This window comes from Amphiura filiformis, chromosome 18, assembly GCF_039555335.1.
Source record: "Amphiura filiformis chromosome 18, Afil_fr2py, whole genome shotgun sequence".
In the NCBI taxonomy this organism is placed as follows: Eukaryota; Metazoa; Echinodermata; class Ophiuroidea; order Amphilepidida; family Amphiuridae; genus Amphiura; species Amphiura filiformis.
Window position 1 is genome coordinate 41,088,523 of NC_092645.1, and position 27,747 is coordinate 41,116,269.

The 27,747-nt window shown below is 36.7% G+C and overlaps 1 protein-coding gene across 1 annotated transcript in view; it reads left to right on the top strand.

Annotated features, from left to right (window-relative positions):
- LOC140138676 (potassium channel subfamily T member 2-like) overlaps nt 1-27,747 on the top strand; it is a 222,648-nt gene that overhangs the window by 159,949 nt on the left and 34,952 nt on the right. Inside the window, 7 exon segments of the mRNA XM_072160422.1 lie at nt 13,166-13,274; nt 15,615-15,723; nt 15,906-16,055; nt 17,874-18,024; nt 18,026-18,143; nt 19,592-19,723; nt 25,614-25,673. Of these exon segments, the coding sequence (XP_072016523.1) occupies nt 13,166-13,274; nt 15,615-15,723; nt 15,906-16,055; nt 17,874-18,024; nt 18,026-18,143; nt 19,592-19,723; nt 25,614-25,673 (829 nt within the window).

Sequence of the window (27,747 nt, forward strand, 5' to 3'; positions counted from 1 at the left end):
CGTGTTTACAACTCTATCCTAATTGCGAGATTAAATCAATTACATGGGATTTGGCAGTTCACACATTGGATTTGGCAGCCGTGTTTACAACTCTATCCTAATTGCCAGATTAAATCAATTACATGGGATTTGGCAGTTCACACATTGGATTTGGCAGCCACAAGTCAATAATATTATAATAATCTGCATTGCATTTGCCACTTCGATTTTCGTTTTGCCGGCCAGTTCAAATCAAAAACATTTAGCCTACAATCTGCAGTATTTTGGCCAATTCCATTTTCTTTCAATGACATTATTATATTTGGCGCAATCGACCGCCCTAATTTTGAAAAAGGAAAAGGTGTACAAAAGAATACCGACCTTAATTTATAAAAATCAAGAAACATTTTTCACATTTTTATTCTAATTGACCACAAATACGTTTTTATACAACAAAATGCAGCGGTATTAGTATTATCATCGAGATAAATTTTTTTTTTATCTCGATTGTATTATTAATACAATCGGTAAATCAAAGTATCAAACCCAATTTTCGGACATATCTTATAAACCCCCAAACATGCCAAAACAGAGCTCAAACACGAATTTAATACATCGCGCACAGCACCATGCTAACACAATACTAGTGCCGCCCGTAAAGCAAAAATCACTAGCTACCGATACCATCAACAAACAGTAAACAGTTATATTCATCCATTATCACACATTCACACACACACTCTAGAATCTGTTTATAGTTATATTGACCCATGATTTAAACCAGCGTAAACAATGAACATTGTTTATTCAATGTGCACTAGTGCAGAAGTCCGTCGTACTGCGGTGTGTACGCGACTGGTGCCACTACTATTAGTGACCATTGATTTTATCGGAAAACTCAAGAGGTGCTAATTGCTACTTACAGAAGTGTGAAAAAATGGGACGAGGTATGCGCTCCACTTGGGATCCCGCTAAAAACTGCAGTGCGACTGGGTAGGCTTTATAAATAATATTGTCAGCTTACCTTATATAATTATCAAAAATGTGAAAAATATCAAATTTTAATAATTTGTCATAAAATTGGTATTATATTATTTGTTTATATTATTTATTAAAATTATTTGATATTAGAAAGACATTCTTCATATTCAGAATGCAATTTGATATTTCTGATGTGCTCTCGTGTCCCACAAAAAATACTGTCGAAACGCTCAAAACGCTCATTCCAGATCCCTTATAATAGGAAAACAATATTAATACAAAATTAAATATTTTGGTTTATCCTTGATAAATGAACTTAAGAATACATAGAAATATATTTATGAAAGGACATTATACACAATTAATATTTTAAGGCACAAAGTCCTAAGAAAAAATGTGAATTGGTTGTATAGTTGGCCAATTTAAATAATTTATAGATAACTATTTATAGATAATTCATGTAAATTGGGGATGATCCAAAAGTGGATTATGCACTTCCCGATTTCACCAAATGTACCAAAATATATTCCAGTTTTTGGTTTGAAATAAAACCCACAATCTCAATAAGTAATATCCAAATAAATATATTGATTTCGAACAAAGTGAGGTTATAACAATATACCGTATTGTTTGTAATAAACGCTCCCCTCTAATAAACGCCCCCCCAATGTTTCTGTGAAAATTGACAAAAATGCTAACATTTCCATGACATATCGTGTAGGTAAGCTTAAAACTTGCATCAGTCATGTCAGTCACGATCGCTAAATTGAATGGACAAAACCTATTATGACTCAACTCCCATCCATTTCATTGCCTAATTATGGTAGAATTTCACTAATTTCCATGCACTTACAGGTGTAATTTTGATGTATTCCCCACGAAAATATCATTTTCCGTGGGCGCCGCCATCATGTATAGTGTAAATCCCTCCTTTTAATAGGAGCACCATCGGAAATTGAACACAATTTTAAAGCTTTTTCACTGACAATTCACTTCCAATAAACGCCCCCCTTTTGGAAAAATGCAACGCCCCCGGGGCGTTTATTACAAACAATATGGTAGTTTTATTTGTTCTTAGCATAGATTACTTAAAAAGAGTATCAATTATAAAAACACTTTTGAAACAAACAACAGAGTTTACAACTGTGCAGTTAAAACACTCTCTGTCATTTGTTTTATTTATTGATTTCCTTGTTGTTTTCCATAAAGTGTAGAGACAATAAACTTTTGGGAGTAATTAGCACATGTAATCAGAGCATAGGGGTATCCAAAAGTTTTTGACATCAACCAGAAGTGAAAGAGCTGTACCGATGAAAATTTGTCAGTGTAATCACTGGTCCTTATGTACATTATGGTCCAAAAATGGTCTCATAAGTATGTTTACTTTTTTCACAGGTGGCGCTAGATGGGAAGTAGGCGCATAACCTTTTCATGATAAGATCCTCCACTTTCTTGAGTTTTTTCACTTTGGCGCATCATCCATAAGTAATGGACGTCCACTTCTTGGCTCATCTGTGAGGGACATGTGGCCAGTTTGGAAATTCCTTTTTCAAAAAGCAATAGTGCCATATGATGGGCAATCATCACCGTAGATTGCTTTCATTTCATCATAGATTTTCTGAGCATTGTAGGCCTAACCCTTCAAATGCAGGAACTTAATCACACTGCGTGCTTCAATTTTCACCATCTTGCAGGTTATGCGTCTACTGCCCATCTAGCGCCACCTGTAAAAAAAGTAAACATACTTATGAGACCATTTTTGGACCATAATGTACATAAGGACCAGTGATTACACTGACAAAATTTCATTGGTATAGCTCTTTCACTTCTTAGTGATGTCAAAAACTTTTGGATACCCCCTCGTACAACTGCAGTATATGTGAATCCTTAGGAGTTGAGTGTGACTGAGATGATGAAGCTTATGCTATCCAGAGATGGTCATATATTTCCAGAGAAGATATATTACACTTCCCACAATGCATTTCTTCAATTTCAATTTTATGTACGGATTTGCTATCTAGTGTAACATGGGTCTATACCGGGGGTCTATAGTGACAAAAAATACCTTATAAACAGAACAGATCTTGCAAAATATTTTAATTTCTTGACTATCGACCCATGTTTAGCCAGTCTGTTCTCAACATGAAAACAAAGGGAACCTGTACAAAGTAATGGGAGTGTGATTTGATGTAATGGGGTGATGCATCTTGTCGCAAAGGATTCTGGGAAGGGTAAGATATCTTCTATGGTCATACTGAACTTCAAAGTGCATCACTCTACAGCAGTTCTATCCTCCAATTATCATGACTGTGCTGTCCATAAGAATACCCTTTGTCTTCTTTCACATTATGATGATGTGCATTTAAAGGAATATGCAGTACTAAAATACATGTGTGGATAAGGATCCAACAAAGTTTTTTCCTCACATGGATGTTTAAGGCTACAAATTCTGACAAATGCATTTGGGTCATTTAAAACTGAGATTTAATAAAAGTATAAACGTGGGTTGGTATTCCTTGAAGACTAACTTTAAGCCTAGACTAAGGCCAAAATGTTTGTCTATTAAACAATTGCAAAATAGTTATAGCTCTTTTTTCTGGTAACTAAAAAACAGGCCAGTGCATATGGCTGTGCACTAGAATCACTTTCACATAATTATGCATGCAAGTTGGAGAGACAAAGCTTTTTTTTTGTGCCAAAAACAAAGCGTAGTACAATTTGTATTTTATGTGACTGACATGTGCTTTTGTATACACAAGCGTAAGTTAGGACTTTATTAATGTGCATAGTAACAAAACCGAACTATTTTTACCTACAAAGAATTGAACAGAGTATATAGTAGTATATTGTGTATATATGATCATTCACCACAATGGGCTGTAATGTCGGCAGAGCTTGTTTTGAAATATGGCCCATTAAATACAATAGAAAACAAAGGATTTCACAACTCTTTTACTGAGTTTTTCTACCTTGCAAACAAGCAACTGGGACATGTAATATATCCCTGTTTATAAGTTTATTTTGAGGAGAATTTGCCTGTCCAATATTTCAAAAAGTGGTGGATGGTCACATTATGGTCTTGGACACCCTCTCACCCAACAAGAATCCAATACTCTGTTGTGGGACTGGGAATAAAGCATTACACCTCATGATAATAGTCTTATAGTAGTACTGGCTTAAAGAGGAAGCCCCACCAGAGTAGTTCTTCTGGGGTGAACCAAACCTGCCTGGTTATTAAATCAATCAGTGACAAGGGTATCTCTGAATTTGACAGGTGCTAATTGAGGTTTTAATGTAATTGAGGTATTTAATGCATCAATGAGCACCTGTTAAATTTAAAAATAACCTTGTCACTGATTAATTTGATAACCAGGCAGGTTTGGTTCACCCCGGAAGAACTGCAATAACAGGGCTTCATTAGTCCTTCACATGAATACCTCTTACTGGGCTATTCCAGTTGAACCACACACCCCTATGGAAGACATGACCTCAATCTCCCACACAGGGGGGTGCAGATTTCAATTGTAGTCACACACTCAGGTAACTCCATTTGCAATTCACACTCTCTATGTGGATGGTTAAAGTCATGTCTTCCAAAGAGGGTGTAAGGATTTCATCTGGAATAGCCTATTATGTATAATTGTATAGAATTAGTTTGTACTCTTGTGAAAATTTGCATCTTTTCTGTTTTTTATTTTTTTTTCTCCGGTGCTGTCGTAATAATCAGGCATACACTAGTAACGTTGGGCAAAGAATCAGGAACAAAATTGTAAGCCCATCCATATACCCAAGTCCCTCCACGGTTCCCTTGACCTCCATATTCTCATGCACTATCAGGCTGACTCTGGGAATGAGGCTGAGTTCCCCATTGAGAGATGAGTTAGTTTGTTAGGGTATTGATATTATGGTTTAGGGAACCGTGCGCTTGGGACATGAGATTGTGGAGGTTTTATTTGGCACTATAATCACGTTGCATGCGCATTTTGTGCACTGTCGTAATCTTTCTGCGGATCTGCATTTTTGAGATTTAAAAAATGTTTAAGTGTAACTGTCACCTTAATGACAATGGTGATCTATTAACTATAGCATAGTTATGATTTTGGTATATAAATGGCTTTTGTTTTGGGGACAGTTTGTCCATTATTTGGTTTGGTTTAATTTTGTTTGGCATGAGGATAAATAACCCTTTTAAAATATGATTGGACTAAATTTTGTTGATTAATGAGCCCAGGATTCTCCCTGTGGATCTGGAAAGGGGTTCTGAGGGGCACAGGCCCCACCTCCACCCCTAAAACTTTTACATTGCATTTTTATTATACATTGGGCTACTAACAATCAGTTCTCAACTCTGATCCTATCATTTGTGACCGTACACCACGAATGAGCCGTAAATGTCCTCAATTGTATTCTGAGTTACAGTGTAAAATGGGCATGAAGGTCATATTCATAGGTATTTCAATTTGGTGCTACGTGTATCTCATTAAATGAGGTACACGTAGCACCAAATTGAGGTACCTATGAATACGACCTTCATGCCCATTTTACACTGTAACTCAGAATACAATTGAGGACATTTACGGCTCATTCGTGGTGTACGGTCACATTTTACAATCTCACTGTAATTTCAGTCGTTTGGTGATTTCAAGCAAATGTGGAAACAAACTATCTATGGTTGACACCATGTTTTGTGGCACTCACTCTCAGAAAAAAAAGTTCTAAAACCTGTCCTCTGTATGAAACCTTTAATGGTTCTATAATAAACCAAAAGGTTCTATAAAGGCCCAAAATGGTTCTGCAACAGATTGAGTAACCGTTTAAGAACCTAAAAGGGTTCATTTAGTTTCAAGAACTTTTGTCTTGCGGTTCCATCTAGAGGATAAAAGAGTTCTTTAAGGACCTTTTAGAACCTTTTTGAGAGCGATGTATTTAGACTTATATAAAGAGCATCAAGGGCATATTACCCATCAACCAAATCCCAAAAATAGAACATAACTTTTGAAGATCTAAGATACTGCAATGGTAAAATAGGTGCATACTTTTGAACAAATTATTCTTGTCAAGCGTAAAACACATGATTTCAGGTCTGGAAACTTAAAATATTTCAGTTTCCTGAAGGCTAGAGTATAATAGGTGCCCAACACAAAAGCCAAAATGAAATAATTGCAGAAATTTATATCAACAGAAGCCAAAATTGCAGATCCCTTTATCATTCAGTGTACCCTTTGATCTTTTTCATGTGACCCTGCTAGAAATATGCACAGAATGCACAGCTTAGGCTCTTTTTTACTGTGACAAAAGTAAAGAATGTGTAAAAGAATATGAGAAGTGTTGATATTGGGGTCAAACTGTTTTGTGGAAATAAAGACATTATGAATCTCGGACACAATGAAAAATAACACCTTGAAAACACATGACATTCTTTGGAATATCTCAACAAATATATAGACTTATATAATTAAATTTGAACTACAATGTTTTTCATAATTTACTGCAAACATTGTTATAAGAATGACCCCAGACTCAACACAATTTGAAATACTATTTATTCTAAATTTTGTATCTTGTAGACTACTGATTTCTCATAGTAGCATTAGTGTATTCAAGGTATTCAACAGGTTTCTTTTTAATGGATTTTCATATTTTAATCTACATTGGAGACATCAGCGCTGGTAGTAAATTCCAATTTTCTTTGCTTTTCCTCAGTTGTTCAGCTCAAAATTAAAAGGGACATGTCTGACAGTAAAAGCTAACATTTTATGGAAAAGAAATCCCAATCTATTTTTTTATGAAAATGTTACAATATGGCTTTAAAGATAGAATAAGGTTTTTTTTAATTATCCCCAGACACTGAAATAACGCAAAGAACCTCAATATGATTAGAATATTATTCAAATTCGCGGAACTGTCAATATGTTTTCATTTCTCCTTCATATTTCAAGACTCAAATTTTATGACATAGTGTCAAATTATTTTAATCAGATATCAAACATGACATATAGGGAGTGGTGGGTGGGATAAAAATTTCTCCGCCCGTTCTTGCTGATAAACTGACAGAGAATGACCCTAGCCAACAAAATGGCTGCCGATGGCCCAGAGCAAGGACGTCTGTGATTGGCCTTCGTGACACCAAACGAGCCACCCAATTGGCTCCCCCATGAAAACATTGTGTGACATCACGAGGGCGAACCCATTTCAGCCGTATGGATCATTTTGTGTTTCATTTGACGAGCAAATTACACTGCATTACCCTATATGTTTAATGCTATGGCAAATTGGACTGTTACACATGCATGGAGACAAAAGAGTAGCATGCATTTTATCATTTGGCAAAGGCTAGAATTATATAATTGCCCAGATTTACAGACAAATTACAAAATTAAAGGAAAGATTTAATGTTTACTTGTTGTAATCAGGATTTTGGGACTTTTCCAGTGTGTGCAAATTGTGAGTGTTGACTGATGTTTTGCAAACAAGACACACATGTATAATATGCAGATTTACAAACTAGTGCATGAAAAGATTTACAGAAGTAGTTCGAATGAACAACCCTATCCCCACATTATTTTTGTACTTGTAATTTTCTATACAATTTTGCATTGTTTTGCATTGACTGATTAAACCCTTTCCTATAATAAAAACCAGTAATAAAGTATTTAGCATCTGATGATCCTGTCAATCAAATTCTTCATGACCTGTGATTGGTTAGTATTATGAAACTAACAAAGGTACCACCCTAGTTACAGGATGCTAACCAATCACAGCCTGTGTTGGAGTTTGATTGGCAGTATTAACAAAATGTAATTTTGAAAATTTGCTTAATTCTAGAAACACTTCAATGTTTGACACACCTTCCTTGCCTGAAAAATATTAACCCCCTCTGAATTTATGCATTTTTGATTCAATATTGATGAAGAAACGTAATTTGTTTGTAATTTATTGATTCTTTCCACCAAGTATTAGATATAATTTAGATTTTAGAGTTACATAACATATAAATAAAAACATTTTGTAGGTAGAATTCAGAAAAGGTGCATATTTCTACAAGATCTATCTGTGTTTAAGATGTATTTGTTGCAGGAGCGTAACCAGCGGTGTGGTGTGGGGCAGAGTGCCCTGCGGGAAAAATATTTTCAGGTGAAACTAGGACAGAAATAATGACCAGTCAAAATTAATAGGTAAATTTTCACGGGAAAATTTTCTGGACACGTGACGCCCATGGGCGCAGACATATTAGCATTATGGAATGTGACCCGAGCACAGCGGGTGGTCTATCAATGTATTTGAATTCCTCCTTTGATGCAAAATAAGCAACTTGTCGCAATAATATTATGGTAAGATTTTCCGTAGATAAATATCCGTAGGTAGATATTTTTGAAATTACGTTTTGATGATATTGTGAAGAAGTTAAGATTACATAATATTCAATAAATTTGCAATACACAAATTTCTATCGAAATTGCGGCCAAGAATACTATTCCAATTCAAAATTACTAAGACTTGAATAGCGAGGTCACCGCCGGGGGTCAGAGATCAGACTCGAGGTTACACTCACATTGATACGCATTGGTCACATGTCCAGAACATTTTCCCGTGAAAATATACCCATTAATGTTGACTGATGACATTTTATGTAAAATCAGCCCCTTTTTTACCCTGTTTCTCTTCCAACCAAGATAAACTTCTCAATTGGGCATTGAAATCGAGACTACCCCTGTTGATGTTGGAACTATTTTCCACAGGGGAAGTATGAATTTTAAGTGGAATTAGTACATTAAGTAAATCTATTTGAAAATCTGCACCATCGCTCTGTAGAAGATTTAGGTTGAATCTTTCTCAGAGGGTGTATGAAATTCAAATGGAGTTGCCTAATATGTTCATTCCATTTGAAATCCGTATTTCCCCTGTGCACACGGTTGTTTGATGTATATAGAATTGGCTTCATTATTAACTAAATGCAAACTATAGATGGCGCTATTTATCCTAAATCATGTTTACGTTTCTTTATTTGCAAGGGATATGTGATTAATACTGCCATTAAAACAGCTTAATATGTAAAACAAGTAACGCGGAAATTTTAAAAACATATTTTATCAAACAATAAAAGGAATCATTTGCATTAAAAGCTTGAAAGAGTAATTTCCAGTAACTAAATAGCGCCACCAATTTTGTCATTAATAGATACATTTTATATCCGAAAAAGCTATAAAAATGCTATAAAAGTGAATAATTTTGTAAAAGAGGGGAAATTAAAGTTGATAATGACTCAAAAGCATCTGTATACATTAGTATGATATCACATTTAAATCTGGTTGTACATGATGTTTTGTTTGAAAAACTTATAAATGGTCCCTTCAAACAACTGTGTGCAAGATATTTCCAAAATCTTCCACAGGGGTATGTGGATTTTAAATGGAATCACCCATTACCATCGGAAATACCAAGCTGGTTATGTTCCTGCAATATGTAGTGTATAAACCATTCAACCCAACATAATAAATTATGCTGTTCCAGTAAAAATAAATCCCTACACGCCCTATGGAAGGCATAACCTTAATCTTCCACACAGGTAGCATGAATTTCAAATGCGTTTTCTTGAATGGGTGACTCCATTTGAAATCTGCACCCCCTGTGTGAGAGATTAAGGGTATGTCTCCCGGGGGGGTGTATGGATTTCAATGGGATAGCCCATTATGGCGGGTGTTACAACATACCGTGTTGTTTTGTGGTTATCTTGCGTCTCAGACCTGTGCTCAAGTGGGAAATGGTGTTCACTCTATATTTGATATTGATTTGAACTAGTATGGGTCTGGTGAACATGTTAGTAAATGCCAATTAAAATATAAACATGCCCAAAGAGGTCCACTAGGGGTCACAGGTGGGTATACCATAACCCCCTTCTGAGCCCCAGTGGTTCGTTTGGGCACATTTATATTTTAATTGGAATTTACTCACATGTTTACCCATAGACAGTAGACCCATAGAAGCTTAAATCAATATCGAATATAAAGTGAACACCATTTCTCATTTGAGCACAGGTCAGAGACGGACTAAACATTTCTTCATGTGTTGGTTACAACATCTGTACACAGAAATGTTGTATACTAAGTTGTCATTGTGGTTTCTACAGTCAGACAAAAACTATTTGTTGATTTTGTTTATTTGTGAAACTATTTACTATACATTTCAACATAATTGAGTTCAGGTGCAAAAGCACCTCATACTTCTTGAATTAAGACACCAACATCTGGTGATCATTCTATCTCTTCTGTCTAAAATTCACACATGGAAATATATGCCTTTGCCTATGTGTGCATAGCATTTTCATTTCTCATATCAAGGCCTGAGGCCCCAAGTGCCTTGTTGTGACTGGAAGGGAATGAAGGAAAGAGAGAAAATGAAAAAAAAAAGAAGTTGTTTGTTTTGGTCAGAATTCAAACCCGGGACCCCTCACATGCCAAGCACTAGGTTGGTGACTGGTAGGCATGGGTGTTCTGCTGGCCCGGCCGATGAAACTATGAATCACTTCAGTGGGATTTATGCATGTGGAGTGCATATATCATGTAGTATTTTGTAGTACAAGGGAGTGTTACAGTTACGGAATATTTGGCCATCATTAACAGATGATGCTGGACTTTGCCAATTGGTACACTGTCTGTTTATTAGTAGTCTATGGGTACAACATAACAACTCCAAGCCAAATCATTTTAACAAAGTTATCACATTTCTTAGCGGCATACTTTTTAGTACCTCTTCTACATGTTCTTCATTATTCACACATATCACACACAAGTAATATACTCCTGTGTTGTTTTGTAATTGTCTGTGTTATAAATGTAGTACGCCAATCCTAAGTAGGGGCCTAAGCAAAGTGCTATTTCAGTATCTGCTTTCATATACCATTACATTTCTGAAGCACAGTTTTGCAAACCTATTTTGTAACTCCATAATTTTCATCACAGAATTCCAAATTTATTTATGTAATATGTTGACATATATAATTGGTTTTAGTGTTTTTGGCTTTGGCTTACTCACTTCATAATATATTAGTGTGTTTGTGTAGGGTGGCTTTGTTTGTGTGAGCATGTTTTGTTACTATTTTGTTATCCAAAAAAGGCAACACTATGATATAAACTGCTCTATTTAAGTTACCTTTGCTTCCGCAATAGCAATGTGAGCAACTCCATCTACAGCAGTAATAATATAACAACAGCATTATCCACATAAACAGTAGCTGTATACAACAGCAGCAGTATAATAGCAACAACTATAACTATACCAATATCATTAACAACAGCCTGTATAATCACAGTGCAGCAGCAGCAACAACCATAGCAATAGCAACAACAAATGACAATGATATAGAAACGTATCCACTCAGCAACAGAAATGATAACTACAACAGCAGCAACAATAGCAAAAACATAAGCAGTAATAACAGTAACAATAACGTCATTAAGGATGTTGATATAATGCAGTTTTATTCTCTCAATTGTGGTATCAACCAATAGAGGCCGTCAGCGTGACGTCATATGCCGCCATCTTGTGGGTACACGCTGCGATGGTCTTTCGATCTCCATGCGTGAACAGCAAAATCACCGCGTTGATGCGTGATAACAGCTGCGTGGCAAGTTACGCCCTGCGCGTAGTGTCCGACGCATGAACACGCAGATCATTTGTACCCACAAGATGGCGAAAGGCTGACGGCCTCTATAGCGGCCATTTTGAATGTTGACCAATAGTCCAGAATGTACTGTAGCTAAAATTTAAGTTTGTCAACTTTGCTCTAAATTTTTTTAAATCTCTATTATTTTGTTATTTGGTGGTATTAATTCCTGCTGAATTTGTTTTTCATGTAGTGACAAAATGTTTCAATTTTGCATGATGCATATTATCTTCTAGAAAGAAAGCTTTGAAAAATGCAAGTAAATCGATGTTGTTTTTGATCCAATTTGCAATGTACTATTATATCTTTATTATTTTGCATAACATTTGTGATTGCAAATTGCAATTTTGCATGCATTTTACATTGCATTTTATATCATTATGCATTTTTCATTTACTATTCATGTGTTAAGATTTTGTATACATAGTTATTTTGATTTCTGTAGAAATTAGTTAACAAATATTCCTTGCAATGATAAATTTATTTATTTTGAAGCCAGGAATAAAACAAATAATATAATTTGATGTAATATAATTTGATAGATTACTAAAATCAGTGCATAAACTCAAATTGGTATACACTTTTTATTTTGTAGTAAATTTGACAAAGAATTACTGTTAAATTTTTCAAAATTTATTTGCAGTATTTCTGTTTTGCACCTTGTTTTAACATTATTTCTTTGATGCAGCAATTTAAATATTTATAGTACTTTTTATATTTTAATCAATTATTTTTTTCTTAATTTAGCAACCACTTTTATCACAGTATTTGCAGTAGATTAAAAATCTGGTTCTAAACACTTAGGGATGGCTTAAAACTCACCCGCCGGTTGCCAGCCAGTTCTGTCCGGTTGGAGCCAGTTTCTATTTTTTCTAAACAATGGAAAGCACTTCAACTGCACTCTAAATTGATTTAAAATAAATCCTTAAGGATTGCAATTAGGGACCAATCAATTTTAGATTTAGAATTAATCTTATAGATTTGAATTTGAATTTTTTTTAATTTAATTTTAAATTCTAAAGATTTAATTTTAAATCTATAAGATTTAATTTTAAATCTAATACTTGATTGGTCCCTAATCACAATCCTTTAGGATTTATTTTAAATCCTTGAAATTTAGAGTGTGCCATCAACTGCCGGTTAACTTGTGGTTGACCTTTGAAGCCGCCCTTATAACTTGGGTGCAGTCTGATGTTCTTAAAGTCTGTAGTCTGATGTTTTTCCATGCAGCTCCAAAGTGACACCACTGCAGGGCAAATTAATTGCTGATGCTTACTTGTGTTGCAACCACAAAATACATGAAACACATCAGACCATATTTGGCTTTTACTGTTACAAATAGGGATGTTTCCTTCAGGCATATATACTTGACGCTCTGGTGAGATCTGATATTCCGGATATATCAAATCTTATTGACTTCTCAGAATAACAGGCCTTCAACCTTAAGAAAGCAGACTGCCCTCAATCGCTGTCCCAAAACATGGCAATCATGTAGATTTACACATAATATTATGTTTCTTTCTTGTCCAATCTCTAATACAGGACCAACAAACAATACTTAGAACATGGGCTGTAAAGGACTTTGCTCCTAGGGTACCACTCTATGTCCAGATCCTGAAGCCAGAAAATAGGTTCCATGTTGCTTTTGCAGGTAATGGTTTTTGCATGTGGTGTATGATTGTATGTGTTGTGTACTGTCCTATATGGACCAGCAACTTTTAAGTGAGTGCCAGTTGTAGGTACTCTGTATTGTTGCCCACTCTTGCTCTGCTATGGTTGATGCACCATTGCATAAAATTTTGTGCCATTTATGGATTTAGGGGTAGATTACCATTTGAAAATATGTGGTGTTACATTGGTCCATATTCAGGTGACACTTTTGAACTAAAGTTGCATTATAGCCACATAGCAACAGCATGTTCAAGATCACTTTGTAACTAACTATATTACCTTTGATATTATAGAGCTGTTTGGCTGCTTTCTGTTTTAAGTAACATGTTGGCCCTATTATGCCAACTCCCATCATGCTATTTTTTCCTGATACATTTACTCATGATCAAAATAATAGTTCATTTAACATAATAGCATATAACGTCATTTCGGTCAATTTTATGCGACACTTTTCTGTCTAATGTTGCATTTGGAACCACAATAAGTGAAAACTCACTTCATATGGAAACGTTTTGGCAGTATTGTCTCATTTGATATAGACCTCCTCATCCACACACAGTGCAAAGTTCTGTGTACACAATTCACTGGGTCATTGCACAGGAGATTAGGCTTGATCAATAATGCGTAAGCACACCCAAGGAGTTTGCAATTAGGACCACTCCATTGTTGTGCATGGGTAAATTGGAGGGGAAAGACACAATCAATATTCACAAACTGGTCATGAAGCATGTGTTGGTTGTTTTCTGTTTCTTTTTATTTCTTTTATTACTACAAATTTTCCACAAATACCACAACAACTTACGTGTATCAGGTCCTCATACATCGCAAACGTAGAAAACATAACACACAGGAAACCCTATTACCCCTACAGTGCAAGTTCTGCGGCTCAAGCCGACTTGGCCTTGGGTCCGGTTGGGAGATTTGACATACACGGATAAAATAAAATGCGATATTTTGTTGATTCACCACTCTGTTAAACCAGCAAATGACTTCCAGTAAAATTTAAATAGTATATCAGAACTAAACCTATCTTTTTGAACGCAAAAGAAATGTTAAAATTAAATGAAATGATGCGAAGAACGTCCTTACAATCAGCTGATTGAAGCGGTAATGGCGGCGGCGTCCTCAAGCAACGCATCCGGGATGTCGTGATGACGTCATGCTAATGGGCTATTTCCTGACCTTTTAATAACACGCATACCGATTGGATATTTTTACATTATTGAATAGTCCGGAAAAAATATTTGACCTATCAGAATTGTTTTTATAGATACTTCTAAAGCAGATAATCAATTTTGCAATGCACTTTGGGAAAAAAGAATTGGATCATCAGCAACCGCGAGAGGACCATTTGAATGTCGGGATTTCACTGGATTCACGCTAATTTTTGCCCTTTCGCATGTAAAAAAAGGGTGATTTTGCAACATTTACACGACCCGTCCTGAGAAATGAAAGCTTCTAAACACATTTTATGAACGGATTTTGTGAGAAGAATGTGTATAGTTTTAAAATCTGAATGGGATTTTAATTGGATATTTTTATTTCATTCAGTAGAAGCTCGTTTAGTGAAAATTGGCCTGATTTCTCTATGTAACCACTTTCATTTTAATGATCCGAGAGCAAATGAGACAACATTCGCATATGAGAACTAAATACAGGGTAATCTACATGGGACTAAATCTGCAACAGTGTGGTACTTCCAAAATCCAAATTAGTATAGACTCTAGTATGCTTTGTCTTTGACAATAGTGCAGATTGTAGTCAGTGTGTAACTAACTGTGTGAGTGTTGCAACATAATGTAAGATCAGCTGTTTTGCATGATGTATATCATGCAATGCCTAATGGAAGTGCATCTTATGCATTGTATTGCAACACAGTGCAAATTTCAGTTGGACTATGATGTGTGAGTGTTGCAACATATATGAGATCAGTACATCATGCAATAACTAATGGATGTGCACCTTATGCGTTGCATTGCAAGATGCAGTATAAATCAAGTTTGGATCATGGAGAGCATACTTGTGTGCAGTATGCTTTTACACATTCACTGTCACAGAAGTAGGCTAGATATTGGCTGTTCCAGTTGAAATCCATACACCCCTATGGAAAACACGACCTTAATTTAACATCCCACACTTCCATGGTGTATGGATTTCAACTGGAATAGCCCATTGATGCAGAGTAATGAGGATCTTATCTCCTATATGGCACTTTCCATAATTCTCCCTATAACTATAAGATGTAATAACTGTAATTGAGTCCTTTCTTGTGCTTATTTTGGCTAACCACCATTGTACCTTCTTTTTCTGTTGTCTGCAGATCATGTTGTTTGTGAAGACGAGTTTAAATATGCCTTACTTGCCAATAACTGCCTATGCCCAGCCACGTCCACATTTGTAACACTCTTAATCCATACGTCAAGGGGACAGTAAGTATTAAAGTAATAATTGTTGTAATATAGTGTCATGTCTTCCATAGAGAGTGTATTGATTTCAATAGCCCACATGTAAATACCAGAGGGAATGGGGAGTGTCTTCACAATTGCATGTCCCTCAACCGTCTTCATAGCATAAATAGTGACCGCTCCCTTTTTTCATCGAATTTGACTAGGGAAGGAGCAGATTCACATTCTCTGTGGCAGAGGCTGTATGGCAAGTGTTCAGGGAATGAGGTCTATCACATCATCCTAAGAGATAGCAGATTCTTTGGGGAGTTTGAAGGAAAAAGCTTCACTTATGCTTCATTCCACGCCCATAAAAAGTAAGTTGTTTGCTATATGGGAATGCTAAAGTGTAATTTTGATGTCAATTACATCTTAATGTTATTGTACCAAGATGCAATCAACATACTGTGTCATGTCTGTTATCTGATACAACAATGTATTCACCACAGGAGGTACAAGGTGAACGTTTCATAATCGAAAGTGGTACATTTAACAAAATACACAATATCTGACAATACCAGATATGGTGTTTCATTATCAGTCCAGTCCGACTGCCTGATCAGGAAGTTCTGCCGAATCAGGCAGCATGTTGCCGAGTTTGGCAACACAGGCTTTGGTAACCCTTCCGAATTCGACAGACTAAGGACTAAATTGTTCATGGTGATTTTATAAAAGATCGGGGGAAATTTTACTTTGACACACAAAAGTTGACAATTTTTCACGGGCGAAAAAAAATTCCACCGGAGAAAAATAATTTAAATAACAAAATAATTTCTAACGGTTTAAAAAAAAAATGATTTAAATATGCAAATTAACTTTATTTTAACTAAAATTTATGAAAAATTACTACTAATTGTACATTCATTGATAATTTTATATATTTTACCTACTTCTTTACTCTAAACCAAGAAATAACGGTATATTAAAAGATACTATATTTGAAATAGAGCATTGCATTGTTGGATACCATACTGCCTGACTCGGCAACATACTGCCTGATTTGGCAGTACTTCCTGATCTAGACCCTCCCTCGGGTCCATGGAGAACGACTGGTAATGTAGATTACATAGCATTAAAAATCAACCCAATACATGGACCCTCCCAGTCTGTAAGCAATTTGACTTCCAGTTCCCACAAAATGCTGGGAGTTCACTTTTACGGATTTGGAGTCACGCAATCTTTCTATACACCACGTCCATGTTTTCACTACATTAACGTTTGTGTAAGCGACTAAACAACGATATTGTATCCGACCAATCAACGCAGCTTGGGAGCGCGGGGATATTTGAAAAGGCTTCCCTAGCTAAATAATGTGCAAACATTTGCAAACCGCACGCGATAATATACGCAATATGGACAATAGGCCTAAGTCCGAGTCGAGCCCGGAGTCGAGTGGTTGCCTTTTATTATTGCGCGTACCATGGGTCTATCAGACGCGTGCCACTTGAGCTCAATACCGCTCAGTTGTTGACAAGTGTCCCATCCGATCTTGGGTCACAGCCCGCGGATAGCGTTGTGCTACCATATTTGAATTGAAACTGGGGCGGGGCTTTCGTAATTGACATCGGAATCACCGTGCTTCGTTGAACGAATATTTGGAAGTGAGATCTCTAACTGATTGGACCAGTCTCGGAAGCAGCGCTCAATGGACTTTCGCGTTCACTTATAATACGAGTATATTGCTATATTGCTGCATGGTTGACTGTGGTGGGTGTAATTAGTGGCGTCGATTTGTGGATGAAGAGGAATGGGTTTTTGGCATTGAACAAAATAAGGGGGGGTAGAGGACTTTGGCATTTTTTTTCATAGGGCATTATGTAATTATTTATTGTTACATTATCCAGAGATGGAACCGAACCGAGACTGGGGGCCAGTCTATTCCTGATCAGGCAGTCGGACCGGACTGATTATGCAGTATTCGAAAGGTAGAGGAAGGTGCACACCTACAGCTCAACCCCGGGCCTCGGCAGTCAGATACTAATCTTTAGTTCTTTTTTTTCTTATACCAGAAATGGTGGTTTATTTTGTGGTATTCAAAAGGTAGATGAAGGTGCCTAGGCCTTATCAACATTGGTCCCTGATACACCATATAAAAGAGTCAATACTAATCTTTGATTCTTGTTTTCTTATACCAGATATGGTGTTTCATTATGCGGTATTCGAAAGGTAGAGGAAGGCGCCCACATACAGCTCAACCCTGGCCCCCGACACATCATGAGAGAGTCGGATACATGCTTTTATATGAACATCACAAAAGAAGAGAATTCTGTCATCCTGAAACACAGCAATGAGGAAAGAAGAAAGAGAGAAAACTGCGGTAGAAATAGCCAAAACAGTCATTAATTACACTCCGGAGGATGAGAAAGTTGAGCAATCAAAATTGGAAACTGCCATTGCTGGTGTCGGTGAGTATTGCTGGTATTATGTTTTAATGTGACTGACTCTGATTGGTGTATCTTAATAATGTGTATCTATCTTTTTTGTTTTGTATTTCCTGTTGTTGCTGTGCTATACAAAACAGCATTTATTAATGGTAGGTATACAAGACATACTGTTATTATTAGTTTGAATGTCAATCAAGTCTTATTTCCGGGAGTTTATTTTGACCTAATTTTATCAGTCTTTGTGTCAGTCCATGCATTTTGGTTATACATTTGGAGAAAAAAATAAGTGTTGGGTTTGCTGGTCTACACTTTTATGATTTGGTAGCACTATATTTTTCATTTCACATGTATCAAAGGGCTTTACATTTTAGTCTGCTGTCATTAGAATATGTCAGCTGCCATACAATGCCCAAGGCATGCTCATCTTTTTGGGCAGAGCTCAATGGACAATATTCATAACAGCTCCCCATTTCACCTCTAGGTAGAGAAAGACAAGTGAGGTACCTTCCCTCACTGACCAGGGCTCAAACTCACAACCCTTTGATTGCGGGGTAGAGCGCGTACCGCTGCGCCACAGTGCCCCCAAAGAATTTCTCTTTTTACTAAGCACCTTATCTAACAGTGCTTGATTATTCAAGTAGACAAGATAAGGGCAAAAGAATAGGAGCAATATCTATCAATTTTTCACTAAAACAACTGATACCCACACTCATTGTACAAGATCTAGCTCAACACAATTTCCATGTCTAATAGAGTCAGTGGTCTTGCTTCCAACTTATTCTTTTACTGGAATTCTTTACCTATTCACATCAGGTTCATTACCAAGAATAATTTCTTCAAATCTCATGTAAAAACTTGTTTATCCACAACTTCAATGAACCAGAAAATGGCTGATTATGTTTAACTTATCTTATTTTAGTCCCCTTTTTTGTGGCTCTGTTTTCATCACCTTTATGGGAGCACGGTGGCCGGGCAGAACAGGCTCTTACTCATAATCGGAAGGTTGCGGGTTCGAACCCCGGAGACACCATCGTGTTTTACCCTCGAGTAAGGCACTTTATCTCAATTACTCGTCTCCACCCAGCTGTATAAATGGGTACCAGCATTCTTAAATGCTGGGAAGGTAACAGACTTGCTGTGGAGGAGGTGTAGCGATCCCCCAATAGCAACCTTACATGGAGGAGTCTGGCCCAATTGCCCATGAAAGAGACATGGGCACTCCAATTACTGTTTATATGCAGGATCGCCTCCTTATCTTGTTTGTTGCTTGTGGGATGATGCTTTATTGCTTATTTGATCTCGCTTATTCTTAAGTACTGCTGCCGAATAAAAAAGAAATAATATAAATAAATAAAATGATGCTTGTGTCTTGTTCTTGCTGTGAATGAATGTGGGTTGCATGATGATAACACACTTTCTTTTTTCCTTCTTCACCAATTCTCCTGTGGTGTACATACATGTCTATTCAGGCACGGTAGCATTGGAACTGCATCATTTTGCAGGTGGTGGAAAGACTCCCACAGCATCTGCGGCAGGCACCCCTGTACCATCCCCTGAATGCAGACAAAAATATATGCCTCCATTAGGCCGAGAGGCTGCAGGTAATATAGTTATACATAGAGAAAATAGTTGGTCAAATTTGATTTTTTTTTGTAGATGTAAATGGTCATTTCAGATTAGTCCATTGTTAGCCATTGAGTATTTTTTTGAAAATTGTCTTTTGAAATATTAAGTAGTCAGAAATATCCTTAATAATTTTGTAAGCATTTGAGGACTTCTTTGAGACACGATGGGCTATTCTGCTTAAAATCCATATACACTCCCTATGTAAGACATTACCTTAATCTCCCACAGGGAGTGTAGATTTCAAATGGAGTTAACTATTCTGGTAACTCCATTTGAATTTCACACTCCCTGTGTGATAGATTAAGGTTAGGTCTTGATCTTCCACACAGGGTGTATGGATTTCAACTGGAATAGCCCAGTATAAATGACAACTAGTGAAAAAAAAATTTAGTGACCATACAGGATTTGAACCTGGACTAATTAGACTGATAAAACTGAATTCAGCCGAACACTAACCCCATGTGCACTACTGCCTTTCCTGTGGGGCTCTTCTATATGTGACCGTACATGACGAATGAGCCATAAATTCCTCTCCGGTCAATTTTGTTTTATTTCGTATTTAGAAAATATATATATATCATAAGCTTTAAAATGGTATATCATTTGACTTCAAACGATATCCAGAAGCGGGTTATGGATTGTTGAACTTTGCTCCTTCAACAAAATTGGTACGCCAACTTCAGGTACCGATGAATATAACCTTCATGCACATTTTATACTTAGGACATTTACGGCTCATTCGTGCTGTACGGTCACATATTGGAACTCCATTAGTTGCGAATCTTTACTTTGAAAGTCAGGGGTGCTCAGCTCTGCTTGGCTTTTGTCCCTTATGTTGGGGTGGAAACAGGCTGTAACTAGGCATGACTGAGTTTATTCAACACATTATATACCACCATACATGGCTCATAGGTGGCATACCTGATTGTACAACATAGAAAACATGCTTAAGAGCTCATCAAATAAAAGATTACAAATTCAAGATGGTCATTTTTCCATCATTGACTGTCATTTATATGTGTAGCAAAGAAGTTTAAGATATCATTTGTGTGTAAAGTTATGTGATATTTTGTTGAGATATGTTGTTGCTTTTAATCCCAGAGAAGATATCTTACACTTCCCACAATGCATTTCTCCCATTTCAATTTTCTGTACTGATTTGCTATCCAGTGCAACATGGGTTGATAATGACAGAAAGTACCTCAATGAACAGAGCACATCCAGATCTTGCAAAATATGTTTATTTCTTGACCCAGTGGTTTAGCCAGTCTATTCTCAGCATGAAAACAAAGGAAACCTGTACAAAGTAATAATAGAGTGTCATTTGATGTAATGAGGTAATGCATCACGTTGCAAAGGATTCTGGGAAGGGTTAGATATCTTCTCTGTTTTAAACCAGTCCCTGCAAAAATAAAACTTGTTTCATGTTTTTGGTGATAATTTGATATTGCTATTGAAATTTATCATGTTTATTAACATTTGTATTGTATGGCACAGCATATTCACATTAGACAATTTGCAAAAACAACAAAATGCACAGCAAGCCAAATTCAGCATTGAAAAATTATAGTAGATTTTACTTAGTTAAAGATTTTGAATCAGATTTGCACACACAGTTCAATTAAATCTACTTTTTTTTTTGCACAAGCTTGTTTAAAATATAAATATGGTTTTATTGGACTACATCTCATTGAAAAGAAGAAAAACTTAGCTGTTTTTCGTTAAGCTATTAGAGCCAGCTCACAGACTGTGACACATATATTATGTTGTGTACAAGTTTAGCTTTTGATTGTGACTTCATTTAGTAAAACGGGGATAAAGTTGTCCTTATTTTTCTTGATGGAGTCACAATTATATTTAGCACTGTTACCAAATATGATGTATGGGGTGTCCCAAAAGTAAGTGGACCCATGTTTTTGGTTACAACTCTAGTAAAAATCAGCAGAGCAGCTTGTAATATAGTTTTTTCAAACTGAAATTAGGAAATGATGGTAAATCTGATTCTTTTAATATGCATGGCAAAATTGTATACCCTTCTAGCTAACACAATACCCTTAGTCCAAATTTTGTAAAAAAATGCATGTTGCAAAGTTCAAGCTTAGCAAGCCCGCTATAATTTGATTGCATTATGTCAAGTTCTTAGAAACTCAGTGTTGACTTATTGGTCTTGTCTATCTGAAAATTGTCAAGCTTATATTATTGCTCTGCATGCTAGCCATGCGTTTCAACGGAAAAAGTTCAAGTTTTGAAATATTTTCTCAAAATATCAAGAGCTATCTTAAGAACTACTGAACCAATAATAGGCTTGTTTGTACTCATTTTAATGCATTTTTCATGCTGATTCCAAATATGGTCATGAAAATTTACATTTCTGAAATTTTTGAATTAAAAAAAAAATTTTGAAACATGTCGTCTGCAGTCGACACCCGCGTGAAGAGAGTTAATAATGCTTATTGCATTCACTCATTGAAAAGCAATAAAACTTGTTTGAGCTCCTAAATAAAGCACTTACTCTGAAACACCTGATCTGTTTACTTGTTTACAAACAAAAATGTTTGTAACCATCATCAGGTACTATAGGCATGAACTTATTTATTTGAAATGTCTGTAGCTAATTAACTCTCTTCACGCGGGTGTCGACTGCAGACGGCAATTTTTTTTTTAAATTCAAAATTCAAAAATTTCAGAAATGTAAATTTTTATGACCATATTTGGAATCAGCATGAAAAATGCATTAAAATGAGTACAAACAAGCCTAGTATTGGTTCAGTAGTTCTTAAGATAGCTCTTGATATTTTGAGAAAATATTTCAAAACTTGACCTTTTTCCGTGGAAGTGCATGGCTAGCACGCAGAGCATTAAGGAACACTTACTGCTCACTTTGGCTACCATTTTTTGAGGTATAGCCATCCACATGAACAATTTATACAGGAATGAGTATTTTATAATACCATTATTTATGAAATGTGATCATTTTATTCAAATAATAACCTGTATAATGCAAGTGTTTTTGATTCTAAAAACAAAAAACCAAGTCTGCTTCAATTAAAATTTTTGAAGTAAATAATCATTACGTTATTTCCACATAAATAGTACAATTGCTTGTGCTTTACATACCTGCATTAAATATTGAGATCCATGATTACTTACTGGAGTTATTGCCAAAAATATGTGTCCACTTACATTTGAGCCACCCTGTAGCATTACTAAATAGGCATCCCATTGTTTTTGTCTGCACACTTTTAAGAGAAACGAGTCCTACATGTACGCCTGAGTGAATGTAAGCTCACACATCAACTAAATAATTTCTATTCAAAATAAAATGGCTGACCACACGGGAGACTAGATTCGCAATAATGCATATCTATGTGTACTTATGTGATCCACATTAAGTATTCTGTCGGTTGGCATGACATCTCTCACGATAGATCGGTGCATCCCATTGGTCGCTTTTGCCGAGATTTAGCTGTTCCATCTTGCTCCGTCAGACACAAAGGGGACACTTAACACTGGCGTGTCCACGATCTTTTCCTGCGGGAGGCTCAGCCCATCTTTCAGAGTTATGTGGGGGGCTTAATGGCTAAAATGATAAAAACAGCTGATTTTACATGATTTTTAACAAAGTGCGGGCGGCTTCAGCACCCAAAGCCCCCCGGACACGCCACTGCTTACCGGTGCACTCATATGCCATAAAAATATACCTTGTGATGATAATTCCAAAAGTTCGATTTCTTATCAGGGGAATAAACTCCCAATAAATACTAAAAGAAAAGCAAATTGGTGTTTTCTATGCGGAGAAAATTGACTGGAACTGAAAGGCCCTGTACAAACCAATAGGGATTTCGCGAGGGTGTCCCCTTTGACAGTTGTGAGAAATGGGTAAGTGCACTGGATGGAACAACCCTGACCGAGAGAATACCAACTGAAGGGCACTGTGATCCGCATCTGAGAAATGATCACTCATGGGCACACTTCTTGGAAGTGCATTACAGTGTGCAATGGGTGTGTAGGGTTCTCATGTTGCAATATCATCTGCGCATAGAAGAGAAGTCCACATTGATCCGCACATCGGAATTCCGCATCAATGCAGATCTGGCCTTCCCGTGTGGAGCCCCTCCATTATTACTCAACCATTGAATGCAGCATCTGTTCCACCTCTATATAATTTTACAATTTGTTTTTATAATCAGCAATTTTCAAAGACAAAACTATATATAACCCATGCAGATGAAAAGATTATATGACACCTCATCTCTGTGCATTATGATTTTGTTTATATACTTATTACATATATATTTATAGAATGAGTGAATTAAAGACAGGATTACCACTATTTCAAGTCATATGTGAAGTTCAAAATGAGCAGTTTTCAAGGCACAAAGAATCCAAAGAATAAAAGTGTAAATGGGTTTACCTGAATGGATGACACCATTTGAAATCTACACTCTCTGTGCGGGAGATTAAGGTCATGTCTTCCAGGGGGTGTATGGATGCTGCATGATGTAATGACCTTTTTTCCAAGGTAGCCCAAAGATCTAGAACAGCTTCACAATCAAGAGTAGCCTTCTTGTCATGTGGCACCGGGCAGTGCTGATCTTTCCCCCAATAAAAACAAAAAATGTGTCAATTTTACGGAAATTTCATAATCTTTGACCATGAAATTCACTTTGCACCTCATGCCCAAAACATTTGGTGCCACAACTGGCACCAGGGTGTGGAAGGTAATCCTGTCTTTAATATGCAAGGGATGAATATATTATTCTGATTCCAATTTGTGTGCCCATCGTTACCATGGTTACCCATTGTTTGAATTTGATTGGCTTGTTTGTGTGCGACTTTTTTTTGTTACAGAATTTGGAACGCATGACAATGGTAATTTTTATTTTTTCAGAATGGCTACCATTTAGATACATATTTAGCAGTTAATACATTGGTGTATTTTACTAACATTTTGTGTTCTAGAACATTTAGAACATGTAGTTTTCATTATCATGTTATACATCGTCATTGGGCAGGAAAAACCTTCTATGTGCTTTTTGCCCCTCAACATGTTTAAAACAAAACTGCCAACAGTTTACATAGGAGGTTTTACTTTAAACATGTTCAGGGGCCAATGACACATAGGAGGCTTTTCCTGCCCAATGACAACATTGTATATTTTATTATCCATTATATGATACAAGTAGTCTTCTGCAATGTGGAAATGTTTTGAAAATAGCTTGTGCTTTTTACATGTTTTAGAAAATGTTAGTTGATAATTGCCAAAAGAAAACAGTGCCTAATTTCTAGCAGTTTCATGTTTTAGAGAATATTATTTTGCTTTAGACAAGGAATCATAACGGGCTATTCCAGTTAAAATCCCTACACCCCCTGTAGAAGACATGACCTTAATCTGCCACAGAGGGGTGTGGATTTTAACTGAATTGCCTAATTTTGCCCTTTCACAATCATGATGTGCAAGTGAATTATTCAAGTTTAATTTGAAATATACATAGTTTTTTTGTCTGTATTTTACTAACAATACTTTAACTCACATTTAAATGGTGTAGATGAGTACAGGGTTTGCACTACATAATATTTTGCACTTGTTTAAAAAAAAATGCTTATGTTCACTTTGAAATTAAATAAGGGGTTTAAGGGTTTGCACAGCTAAAATGTCCACCCCTATTGCTCATGTTGGGGTCAATGTATCGTTTTGAATCAATTATCATTTTTGCACGATTATGATATTTTTTGCTTCTATCCATACACCTATCCATCATATCGTTGAATCCATCTCCTCCTGTCATGGTCATCCATATGTTGCTGTTTGTGCGTATATTGCACCGCTATATGCTGCTTGCGCATCACACCGCCCTCGTGCAGACGACGATGAGTACAACGCAAACTATGTGCCTCTCATAGAGCACGAAAGTGATGATCAAGGTATAGTAACCTGGGTTAGCCTCTTGCACTAACCAGGGTTAGCTCTAGTGACTAATACACTAATAAACTAGGGTTAAGCAGGGTATCATGCAGATAGCAGTGGTATACTAATCAGGAGGCAGGGGTGAGGTTTTCAAGTTGCCCTCAGGATTAAAATACTGGACAAAATTTACAAAAATAGTTAAAAATATAAATGAATTGTGGGAAGCATCATCTTTGTGTCAAGTTGTTTAGGCGAACATTACAAGCAAATCTCACATTTTTAATGTACTTTATATATCTTTGTCCTGCCAATGTTATTTTGTGTGTTGCTCTAGTAGTGCAACTTATAGCCATTCCCCCTGCCCCAACTCCAGAATTTTTGCTCGATATTGTATGCCACTGGCCGATTAGTCATGTGTGATACACTGCTTTGGTTCCCTGCTTCTTTGAACTTTGAAGACATGACCTTAATCTCCCACACAGGGGGTGTAGATTTCAGATGGAGTCATCCATTCAGGTAACCCCATTCATTAGAATTTCCCTCTGCATGTGTGGAATAAGGTCAGGTCTTCCATAAGGGGTGTATGGATTTCTCCTCCATGGCTTCCTGGTGCTACAACTGCTACAAGTGCCTATGGTCAGTAGGAGGTTGAGAAAGACAAAGGTTGCAGGGGACCTTTGTGAGGGGATGTACTTTAACTCCAGTCCAACAGCCAGTAGCCTGGGAAGATATCTTACACTTCCCACAATGCATTTCTTCCATTTGGATAATCTGCACTGATCTGCTATCCAGTGCAACATGGGATGATAGTGATAAAAGGGACCTCATTGAACAGATCGAGCACATCCAGAGCTTGAAAATTATGTTTTTTGGTTTTTTTGACTATCAACGTATGTTTTGCCAGTCTATTCACATCATAAAAACAAATTGGAGTGTTATTTGCATGATAAAATGAGATGTTGCATCATGTTGCAAAGGATTCTGGGAAAGGTAAAATATCTTCTCTGACTTGTAACTTTGCTGTCAGGGTGGGAAAATTACATGCCAGACTGGCTGATAGAAATTATATTTTGCTCGAGAAGACTCTGGTGTGTTAGCAAGGATCCTGGATCCTGGATTTTAAGGGTCTGAGATGTAAGGTAGGTACAATCTCCTGTAAGGCTGGAAACTGGCCCTCTGGCTTAGGCTAAAAAAGTTAGGGTACACCCCTGCATGGGAGAGGCATGAACTATTTTGGTAATTTGCTACATCCTTTGCAAGTATGAAATAAAAACTATGTCATCAACACAGTCATGCATTTTCAATGCCACAGCATATTCTTGAATCTGCCTCTCGCAATGTGGGTACAACACCACTACACATACTTTGGAATATGCAAAGTTGCATTAAGAATGCGGGCTGGTGATGATGACATAGGCCTACACCCCGGGGGGCCACTCAAATATGGCAGTGTACGCATGCGTGACCAAATTTTTTTCAAACACCCCTAAACGAAGTTTTACCCTACCAGCAAATTTAGCCCCTTAATAAGGTAATTTAGTGTAGAATTTACCCCCTAAATGAGTTTTTGGCTGGTGAAAATGCAACAAATGTACCCTTTTTGGACTCATAATTTACCGAAAATTTGAAAAGGTACCCTAAACAAGTTGTCCAGTTTCAAAAACTACCCTTATTCTTGAAAATCACTGTTTTTAGACCCTAAACGCTGTCACGCCACTGTAACTTTGCCTTGCCTAAAAAAACACCCCCTTTTACTTGTTTTTTTGGTCACGCATGCGTACAGACCATTTATGTGAGTGATCCCCCCGGGGCCTACACTTCCAGATTCCTATTGAGGCTGTTGCCCTGAGAGGTACACTGCTGCCCAACTACTATGTGGCTATACTCTACAACCATGGCCAAAATGTGTTGGGACAATATGGAAAACGTACACTATATTATGGCCATATTTCCGTTATTATTAACGTGATAAGTGGAGGTTTCTTTGGTGTCAAGCCTAAACCCTTTCCTAACACCCGACCCTCTCCCTTCCCCACCAATCAATGTTGGGTGCCACTCAGCGCGTGTGACCAAAAAAGTCGGATTCAACAT